Source organism: Notamacropus eugenii, chromosome Y, assembly GCF_028372415.1.
Source record: "Notamacropus eugenii isolate mMacEug1 chromosome Y, mMacEug1.pri_v2, whole genome shotgun sequence".
In the NCBI taxonomy this organism is placed as follows: Eukaryota; Metazoa; Chordata; class Mammalia; order Diprotodontia; family Macropodidae; genus Notamacropus; species Notamacropus eugenii.
This window is the reverse complement of record NC_092880.1, coordinates 6,482,031-6,493,217: the sequence shown is the minus strand read 5'-3', so window position 1 is coordinate 6,493,217 and position 11,187 is coordinate 6,482,031. Positions and strand designations below refer to the sequence as shown.

At 36.9% G+C, this 11,187-nt stretch overlaps 1 protein-coding gene across 1 annotated transcript; it reads right to left on the bottom strand.

Moving 5' to 3' along the window:
• Window positions 1-5,261: 5,261 nt before the first annotated feature.
• Window positions 5,262-10,717, bottom strand: LOC140516751 (olfactory receptor 4C15-like). The gene is made up of 2 exons (XM_072627696.1): window positions 9,922-10,717; window positions 5,262-5,299 (listed from the first exon to the last, which is right to left on the bottom strand). The coding sequence occupies exons 1-2, from the start codon at window positions 10,715-10,717 to the stop codon at window positions 5,262-5,264; spliced, it is 834 nt and encodes a 277-aa protein (XP_072483797.1).
• Window positions 10,718-11,187: the final 470 nt, after the last annotated feature.

Genomic DNA, 11,187 nt, shown 5'->3' with positions numbered 1-11,187 from the left:
ATTGGAGGGCTTGGAATTTGATATTCTAGAAGTCAAAGGAACTAGGATTAAAACCAAAAATCACCTACCCAGAAAAACTGAGTATAATACTTCAGTGGAAATAAATTATCATTCAATGAAGTACAGGAGTTTGAAGCATTCTTTTTGAAAATACCAGAGCTGAAAAGAGTATTTGTCGTCGAAATACAAGAATCAAGAGAAGCCTGAAAAGGTGAAGAGAAAAGAGAAATCATAAGCAGCTTACTAACGTTGAACTATTTACATTCCTACATGGAAACATCACATTTGCAACTCTTGCGACTTTTCTCAATATTAGGGTAGTTGGTGAGATTATATACCTATTGACAGAGGGCACAGGGTGACGTGAATAGGTAGGGTATCTAAAATAATAAAATTAAGGTATGAGACATGAATATATTGGGAAGATAAAGGGAGAAATTGAATAGGGTAAATTATCTCACATAAAAGAGGCAAGAAAAATTTTTTTCATTGGAGGGCAAGAGTGGAAGTATGAAGAAAATGGTGAACATTACACTCATCATATTTGGCTTAAGGAGGGAATTATATGGACACCTAATTTGGTGTGAAAACCTATCTTACCCTACAAGAAAGGAAGGGGTAACACAGTACGGATGGTGTGTGGGATGATGGAAGGGAGGGCAAACAGGAAAATAGGGTAACTAGAAGTAAGTACTTCTGAGGAGGGATAGGGTCAAAAGAGAGAACAGAATGAAAGGGGAGTAGGATAAGATGGAGGCAAATACAGTCATTCATAATATGATGGATAAGGAAGTGTTTTGCATAACTACACATTTATAACATGTATTGAATTGCTTTCATTCTCAGTGGGGATGGTTGGGGAGGGAGGAATGGAGTGTGGTTGGAACTCAAAGTTTTAAAAATTAATGTTAAAAATTGTTTTTGCATGCAACTGGGAAATAAGATACACAGGCAATGGGGTATAGAAATATATCTCGCCCTACAAGTAAATAGAGGGAATGATGATAAGAGATGGGAGGGGTGTCATAGAAGGGAGGGCAGACTGGGGGAAATTATAATCAGAATGAATGATACCTTGGCATGGGTGGAGGGGAGAGATGGGGAGAAAATTTCCAAATCAAAATCGTCTGGAAATGTCTGTTGAAAACTAAAAATAAATAAATAAATTTTTTAAAAAAGAAAAAAATCATTTTGTGGATGTGTTGGATCAGATAACAGCTCCATTAATGGTGTATTAATCTACATTTCTTCTGAAGTCCTTCTAATACTGATTTTATGTCTTCTGGCATATTCTTCAAATTCCTAGATATTATGTCAATCATCTGACTTGTTTCATTTTACATTTTGTTCATTGTTATTAATTTGCAAGCATTTTTCATGTCGTTATCATTTTGATATTTTCATCTTAAGTTATTATTGTCATATATTTATTGAAACTATTTTTTCAAAAGAAAGTACTTTTCTGCACCACAACTTTTGATGGCATTTTCCAATTGTGTGCTTCTAAAGGTATAGATCAAAAAATTTAACAAATTAGTTTAACAGCAAAGTCCCCAACATACTCAGAAGAATCTGCTGTACAGGTTCTTTGATCTGCTTTTCTAAAAGAAAAGGAACTCCTGAGAGGTCAGCAATGTACTCGAATCAAATATATACATACATACATACATACATACATACATACATACATACATACATACATACATATATATACACATATATATATACACACACACACACACACACACACAATTTAGGACACTAGACAGAACTTACAACTCTCTGACCATAAGGAATCCATGTATAGTTATCACAGAGAGAAGTGCCAACATCTGGGTATTAAAAGCCTTGGATTACTTAGTGGCCATCAAGAATCTCCTCTCGCCAAGTAAACACTTCCATTCAGTAAGCCCCAAAAGAAAACCTTACCTCAAAATATACATACTCTTTTCAACAGCCAGTGGGCATCAAAACCGTTGAGAACCAGTTCCTCATTAGAAATTAACAAAAAGATGTGGGGCCCTCCTACAAAATAAATCTCCCCAAATCAAACTTCCCTTAATAGGCAAGCCTATTAATGAATGAGTATGATCTTTACCTGTCATTATATTAATTAACATTACAAGTGGTCAGAATATTGTAAAATGTTTGCACACATTTCATCAAAAGATAAAATAGAGGGAGGTTGTGTATTCTTAAATATGCATGGGTCAAATAGCAGGACTACCAGTGTGACATTGGATCTGCAGGATGAGAGAGCTTCTATCTTCCTTCAGTGTTATACATCCTCAAGGAATTCAAGATGTGACCATACAAGATGTGTAAGAGGGAAAATATTAGAATGCAAATGAACCCACCGTTGACTGACACCATAAAATCAAGCACATAAGTGACAGTTTAGGCCAGTTGTAGCAAAGGAAACAAGTCACCCATCAAATGATCAATTGAATTAGGGACACAGAAAGACAGTGGTAAAATGAAGAACATTTGGAGAATACACTGAAGGTGGCTTCCTATCCATGTTACTAATACCAGAGAGATGCTGGCTCACGATAATGCAGGTGCTTACAGAGGGCCACATACTTTTTAATTTTCATGACTGTGAGGATAATCATCTCTGCACCACCCAGCAAATGTACTGTAAAATTGTGAACATCCGAGACAGAGCCAAGATGGTGGAGTGAGAGCAACTACTCACCTAAGCTCTTAGACAAACTCCTTCAGATACCTCTAAAAAGAGAAGCTGACCAAAACTTGGAGGTGCAAAATGCAATAGGAGACAGACTGTGGCAGATTCACAGCCCAGGGCAGACTGGAAAGTCAATGGGAAGGGGGTGGAGTAGCTTACAGCACACAGTGCAGCACATCCCCACCGCAGCAGAACTGGGCAGGAAAGCCCTGGGGTGGGCTGAGGCAAGGGCAGCACTGTGGAGTGGCAGCCCAGAGCGGGAGTCCAGCAGAACCAAGTGATCCAATGAGAGCTGCTGAGCCCCAAGTATCAGCAGCAGATGCTCCTGAGACTATCAGCCAGCAGATTAAACACCTGTAAATTACCTGCTTGAACTTCCAGGAGCCAAAACGGCAGAGTGATCAGTAAATACTCCCTCCCTCTCACTGTATTGACCTTGAAAAATCCATAAAATATTTCCTCAGAAAAATCCTGGATCAGTGGGATGAGCAGAAGGGGCAAACAGTCTCATAGCATGTGAAGATAGGAAAATCACTAAGGAGGATTCTTCTTCCTTTGGTGGAGGATGGGAGCTGTCTCAGACAGCCCGAACGCAGCAAAGTGGGAGAAGATTCAGAGATTCAGGGGAGTAGATTCTTGCAACTACCAACACCAGTTCCACAGGTGCCCTTCAGTGCTCCAGCCAAAACAAAAAAAAAAACAAAACACTAGGGCAACCCAGGATCAGCAACCACTGAGCTTGCCACTGCTCTAGCTCAGCTGAGGAGATCTCCTGTTACTAGACCACCCCTCCCTCACACTAAACAGGCCAGCGACAGGACGAATCCAGGGAAACACAAACAAGAGTTCACCTGAACTTTACTTTCTCTCACCAGCCAGCTCAACACCAGGTTCTTTATCTTCTAGCTGAATGAATCAGAGGCCACAATACACAAAGCCTCAACATCATGGGTGAGCAGAAAAGGAGGAAGGAAAAGACCATAGAATCTTTCTACGGGGACAAGGACCAAAACACGAATACCAAAGAGGTCAGTATGGAGACTGTACTCCCAGGTGAAACTTCAGAAGGCACTATGAATAGCTCACATGCACAAAGACCACTCCTGTAAGAGCTGAAGAAGGAAAAAGAAGAAAAAAATAGCCAAAAGTTTTGAAAGTATGAAACAAGGATTTATGTAAGAGAACAACTCTTTAAAAAGGAAAATTGAATAAATGGAAAAGGAAGCAGAAAACCTAAGGGGGAAAATTGGAGAAATGGAAAAGGAAGTACAAAACCTAACTGGAGAAAAAAATTCCTTAAAAGAAATAATTGGACAGATGGAAAAGGAGATGCAAAAGTTAACTGAAGAAAACAATTTGATTACAGGTAGAATTGGGCAAGTAGAAGCTAATGATTCTACGAGACATCAAGAATCATTCAAACAAAACCTAAAGAATAAAAAGAGAGAAGGAAATGTAAAATATCTAATTGGAAAAACAACTGACCTGGAAAATAGATCCAGGAGAGAAAATTTAAGAATTATTGGCCTACCAGAACGCCATGATGAAAAATAGAACCTGGACAATATCTTCCAAGAAATCACCAAGGAAAACTGCCCAGAAGTGCTAGATTCAGAGGGCAAAGTATTCATCGAAAGAATCCACTGTTCACCCCTCCCCCAAAAGGAATCCCAAACTAAAAACACCAAGAAATATTGCTGCCAAATTACAGAACTACTAAGTGAAGAAGAAAATTCTACAGGCAGCCAGAAAGAAACCATTCAAATATTGAGGAGCTACAGTCAGAATCACACAGGAACTTCGAGCTTCTACATTAAGAGACTGAAGGAAATGGAATATGATATTCCATAAGGCAAAGGAGTTGGGACTAGCGTCAAGGATCAATTACACAAGAAAGTTCAGAGTGACATTTTGGACAAGGAGATGGACATTCAATTAAATAAGAGATTTGCAGACTTTCATGATAAAAAAGGTCAGAACTCAATAGAAAATTTGGTCTCCAAATTCAGGTATCAAGAGAGGTATAAAAAGGTAAACAAGCGAAAAGAAAAACTTGTTACTCAATTTGGGGAAACTGTTTACATCCCTATAAGGGAAGATGATACTTGTTAATCTTGAGAATTGTATATCTATTATGAAATATAAAAGAGATATACTTAGATAGAGTGGGTAGGTACAAACTAAATGATGTCATGATAAAAATGTGATTTAAGCATGCCAAGTGATTTTAACAGGAGATTTGAAAAGGAGGAAGCAGAAAAGGGTAAATTACATCACAAGAAAGAATACAAAACTATATTAGAGTACAGGGAAAGATGGGAGGGAGGTGAGCATTGCTTGGGAGGTATTGTCACCTGATATGGTTCAAGGAGGAAGCAACAAACTTAATTAAGGATATAAATCTAACTAGTTCTATAGGCAATATGAGGGGAAGGGGGAAAGAAAGGGGAGAGGAGTCTAAAAGGGAGGTAAGACGTAATAAGGGTAAAGGTTGTGTATACATACATACATACATACATACATATATGTAATATGTTTATACACACATATATGTGTGTATATATATATCTATTTATATGTCTCTATATCTATCTACATATCTATATCTATCTACATAGATATGTAGATAGATATAGAGACAGAAACCCCAGGGTAAGTAGAATAAGATGGGATGATATCTAAAAAAGTAAAAATTAGGGAGTTTCAGGGGAACCTATTGGGAGGATAAAGGGAGAAATGAAATTGAGCAAATTACCTCTCATGAAAAGGGCAAGAATAAGCTTAATGGAGGAGAAAACGGAGGAGGGAGAGGGAAAAAGTGAAGCTTATCCTCTTCATGTTTTGCTTAAGGAGGGAATAATATGCTCTCTCAATTTGGTATGAAAATCTATATGATGCTACAGGAAATTAGGGAAGAAGGGGACAAGTGGGGTGAGGGGGGTGATAAAAGGGAGGACAAATGGGAGAAGAGAATAATTAGACATAACTCTTATAGTGGCAACAAGGTCAAAAAGAAAAATACAATAAATGGGGAGAAGGACAGGATGGAACGAAATATACATAGTCTTACACAATATGATTATTTTGACAGTCTTTTGCAAAACTACACATATATAGCCTATATTGAATTGCTTACTTTCTCCGTGGGGATGGGGAGGGAGGGAGGAAAGGAGAGAAGTTGGAGTATAAAGTATTAGGAACGAATGTTGAGAAATGATTTTGCATACAATTTGAATATAAGAAATACAGGTAATGGGGTAAATAAATCTATCTTGCCCTACAAGAAAAGAGAGAAGATGGGGATAAGGGAAGGGAGGGGTGTGAAGGAAGGGAGGGAATATGGAGGGAAAGCGGTAATCAGAATGCAAGATGTTATGGGGTGGGGGAGGGGAACGATGGGGAGAAAATTTGGAACTCAAAATTTTGTGGAAATAAATGTTGAAAATTAAAATTAGTAAATAAAATTTAAAAAATTAGTTGCACTTCTAACTCGTTTTATTATTAATAGATAATAGATAGGCCATGACAAAGTTTCCTCGGTGTATGTGAATTTTAACTTTATTCAACTTAGTATCATTCAAAGAAATTTCCTTCATTTAAAGCCTGTGATTGGGTCTGCATCAACTTTATCATCAGCATCATCATTTTCTTTTTCTTTTTCTTTTCTCCTCCCCCATCTCTACCTCTACCTCTTCCTCCTTTTCTTCTTCCTTCTCCCCTTTCTATTTCTCTTCCTTAGTCTATCATCAGTAAATATATATTAATTTCCTACTATGCCTTAGGCACTGTGACAAATCCTCGGGATGCAAAAAGAGGCAAAAACCAATCCCTATGCTCAAGAAACTCACAGCATAATCTTATCACTTAATAAAACTGCGGCTTTAGAAGTGACCTGACGGAATTAAGCTGTTCTTTATTTAATTTTATGTTCATAACTCTTCTTCAATACTAGCCCTTGTCTCCATTCGTGTCACCACCTTTCATTCCTTATTCATTCACATGGTCACTGCCCTATGTTAATCCTCATCACCTTCACTGTACTATTGCAATTATCTAGTATATCTCTCTGTCTCAAATCTTATACAGAAATTAAAAATCACAATTACTATTAACTGTATGACCTACCTAATAAGATCGCTATTGAGATCAAAGCAGAAATGCAAATGATTTTGAGAAACGTGCACACAGAGTTATTTGACAGAATTTTATAATAATGGAATCTGAATAAAATGCTTTATCTTTAGCCAAGAAAAAAATATGTGTATGTATGCGTGCATATATGCATGTATGTATGTATGTATGTATGTATGTATGTATGTATGTATGTATGTATGTATTTCTCTGATATCTTAGGTCTCTTGACTATGTAACAATGCCATATTAAATAAATCAGTTTCATCTGCATCCCCCCCAGAGCTTTCAAGTTTTAAAGTACTAAATAAATTGTAGGTACAGGCTGAATCCAAGGAGGTCACAGCTCTTTTTACATCTTTGTTGTCTGATATCGGCCTTGTAAGAAATCAAATGTTTCTTACTAAGTGCTACTGTAAAACTAACAGTAGCTACCACTGACGAACGTGTAAAATCTAACGTCCTTAGTAGGTTGCTTGTGTTGCTCCATATGGGTCACCAGTCTTCCATTTCTACTTCTATCTCGTTATTCATCTACATGATAGCTTAGTGTAGTGGGCAGAAGATATAAACGAGTCAGAAAGACCTGTATTCCAATTCTAATTCAGAGATGTATTAAATGTAAGTCACTAGATTTCTTTCATCTTCATTTTTGCCGTCTGTTAAAAAATTACAATGTTGTGGGGAGGATTAAATAAAATAATATATTAATCATTTTGGAAATTATAAATTATATTTAAATGATTGATCATGATGAAGATGGTGATGATTCCAAAACATATTTTATGCAGCAAAGATAGCTGTTTAATATTTGAATTATACATTGAAAGAGAGGTGGGAAGTGAAGAGTATGCATGCATTGAAAGGGCAAGAGCAAATGAAGTATTATCTATATATAGATAAACATAAATTGGAAAGAGAAATAATGAGCAATATGAATATCTGGAAAGACTGAGGGAGAATTGGGAGGGCAAGAAGCAAGAGGAAATTCTCAAAGTGAAAGAAGAGTTTTGTCATTTCACAAAGGAAGCATATTGCTTCTCTTAGCCCCTAAACGCTTCCCAATACGTCAGGGACCATGAGTTTAAGAAAAATTGACAAGCAAAGAAGACACTGGGTCTTAATCAACATTTACTTGAGTCTCATGAGGTTTCTCTTTACCTGCTCCATAATACATCCCCACATATCTCTCAGAATCCAGGAACATGGTCATGTGGAAAGTGAGTTGATCAAATGTGCTGTATTCTGTGGATTATAAGATTTTTCTGTCCAGTTTTGCCTCAATGATATGGAACAACGATTTACATTACATTACATAATGTTTAATATATATTGGGTCTGAAGAAGTTTCCATTTAGACAACATTTCCATTGTGCTTTACATACCATAACTGATGATCAAGGACAATTTGCCACAGTCTAAACTAGATAGGGACATAGACAGTGAGGTCAGAACCATGTTATATGTGATGAAGGTTGAGATATATTAGAAAGGAAGAAAAACACTCCATTGGACAACTTAGATGAGAATACTCATTCCTACCACATCTCACACATGGTGTTTTCACAACTTCAATTTATACCTGCTTAGGAGAAAAGTTTTGTAATGTTTTCTAAGAATGTATTATGTCAATTGTCCCTCAAAGAGACTAGATACTATGTTTAAGAATGTGTGAAATGATAAGTATTACTTCAAGGTAGTCTTCAAAAGATTTCATCTTTGAAGCCTTTGGATAAACTCTCCAAACAGTTACTTCTATTGTCTAGGTATTAAATTAGAATATTCAGTTTTGTGTTTTCGAAACTTCATAAAGCAAGAGAATGAATTTCTCACATGCTGTGGTAGCAGCTCTAGAGTTTTATCCATCTGTTCCCAAGTTGTTCTTCTGTAATGAATATTTAGTGTAAAAAGAGTATTTTGAAGTCAATCAGAGAGTTGATGGCATTTTTATCAATGTGCAGAGACTGGAGGAATGTCCTCTTGGTCTCCAAGACTTAACAATTAGAAAACTGTCTACCCAGGCACATCATATTTTTCAGCAACAGCCAAAGTCTCTGATCAATTAAGCCTAGATTGTATCAAAACCAGTTCTTGGCTGAAGTGTGACACAGTCAATGTTTTTCTTTGATAAATGTTTTTTCTTTCTTCTTTGCCTTGGGAGTAAGAACTTACTGCAGAAATGTGATTGTCCCTGAGGCAATTCAAATATTTCCGTAGACTAAAGAAGATAGAGTGTCTTTATTCATGTTTCTTGTATTATAACATTCATTTGCAAATACCTTCATTTCACAATGCATACGAATATGATAATCTTCCTGGTACTGTGCCAAATGCTGGAGATATAGAAGGAGATCAAAGATAGCCCCCGTTCTGGAGAAGGGGACAGCTAGGTGCTGTAGTGCATGGTAGGCCAGTCCTGGAGTCAGTAAAATTCAAATTCATGAGTTCAAATCTAGCCTCAGACTGGCTTCGTGCCCCTGGGCAAGGAACTTAACTTCCTTTACCTCAGTTCCTCATCTATAAAATGAGGCAAAGCAGGAAATGACCAAACATTTTCATTTCTTTCCCAAGAAAAACCCACAGCAGAGTCAAGAAGAGTTGGACACAATTGAAAAATAACTGAACACCAAATATCCCGAAGAATCTTACAATCTAATGGCAGAAACAACAAGCGAACAAAAATGTATGAAAAAGTTGTATACAAGATAAAAAAGTAACGCGTTGCATACAAGATGTTGTATAAAAGTTGCATACAAGATATAAAAGTAAATGAGGGACTAGGTAAAAATATACATATACACATGTTTGCATAGATACAGATGCGGATACTTCATGGCATTTTCCCTATTCCTTCACCATCCTTACTCAGTTTCACTGAGCGATTTCCAGATGCATATATAATTTAATCTCACATGCATATCGATAGATACACTTATATACAATTGTATAAAGCACATAATATACATTCATATCCTTATATATGTGTGTTTATTGTTACTGTAATATGAAACTATGAAATAGAACGGTCTTCGGCATTTTTATGCTTATTGAAAACGTAACTTTATTTAAAAGATTTTATTTTTTAATAAAGAATACTTTACTCCAACACAACTGCCTCATGGCATTTTTTACCTCCATATTTCTAAAGGTATAGATACAGGGGTTTAAAAAAGGTGTCAGAATAGTGTAAAATATTTCTACCATCTTATCAAAAGAGAAAGTGGTGGGAGGTCTTGCATACTCAAAAATGTATGGAACAAATAACATGAGAACAACTGTGATATGGGAACTACAAGTGGAGAGGGCTTTCCTTCTTCCTTCTGTGCTGTATGTGCGCAGGTTGTACAAGATGACTCCATAAGAGACAAGTAAGAGGAAAAAAATTAAATGACAAATGAACCCACTGTTGGCTGTCACCATAAATCCAAGATCATGAGTATCAGTACAGGCCAGTTCCTGCAAAGGATACAAGTCACACATGAAGTGATTGATTATGTTGGGGCCACAGAATGGTAATGGTAAAATGAAGAACATTTGGATGACAGAGTGCAGGAATCCTCCTGCCCAGGCCACCCCTGCAAGTAGCAAACATATATGCCTCCTCATGATGGTCACATAGTGTAAGGGTTTACAGATGGCCACGTATTGGTCATAGGCCATAACTGTGAGAAGAATCATCTCAGCAGCAGCAAAAAAATGTTCTGCAAATACTTGAGTCATGCAGCCTTCAGAAGTGATGGTTTTCTTCTCAAAGAAAGAATCTACTATTACCTTGGGTACAATGACTGATGAAAAACATGCATCCAATAAAGACAGAAAGGCCAAGAAAAAGTACATAGGGGAAGCAAGGAGTGAGGGGCTGCTAGTAATGGTTACCATATTAGGCTCTGGTGCCATACTCATGCATATAGGCACAAATGTATTCAAATTGTTTTGGTGAATGTGGTATCGGTGAATGAGCTATGAGCAGAGAAGAAGAGCAATTGTTCAAATGCACAGCAAACTGTCCCAGACATCTCATGTACACACATCTATAGTTTTAGGTATTTAGTTGAGTGGGAGGAAGCCAGGTTCTATATTCTCCAAAAGTAGACAAGTTAATCTGTACAAAAGATTTTAAAAAGCAGTGGGAAGGGTGAAATCTAAGTATATGTTTGTGTGTTTATGTTAATGGTATAAAGGTATGTATGCATGTTTTTTATTAAGCCACCAGCAATTCTACCATGAGATAACAATTTCAGATCACATCTGTAGAGTTATTCTCAATTCAGGTAAACACGTTTCAGGGAGTATCTTCTCTTGAAAACTGCAGAATGAACATAGGAAGGTCACCAAAACCGTGGCCTCAAGTTTAGTCCACAGGAGCA

Excerpts from the sequence above, each read along its gene's own strand:
- LOC140516751 (XM_072627696.1), bottom strand. The coding sequence starts at position 10,717 with ATGGCACCAGAGCCTAATATGGTAACCATTACTAGCAGCCCCTCACTC. Across the intron at positions 5,300-9,921 it reads CATGAGGCAGTTGTGTTGGA|ATAGATATAGATATGTAGAT; the intron begins GTAAAGTATTCT and ends ATATCTATGTAG.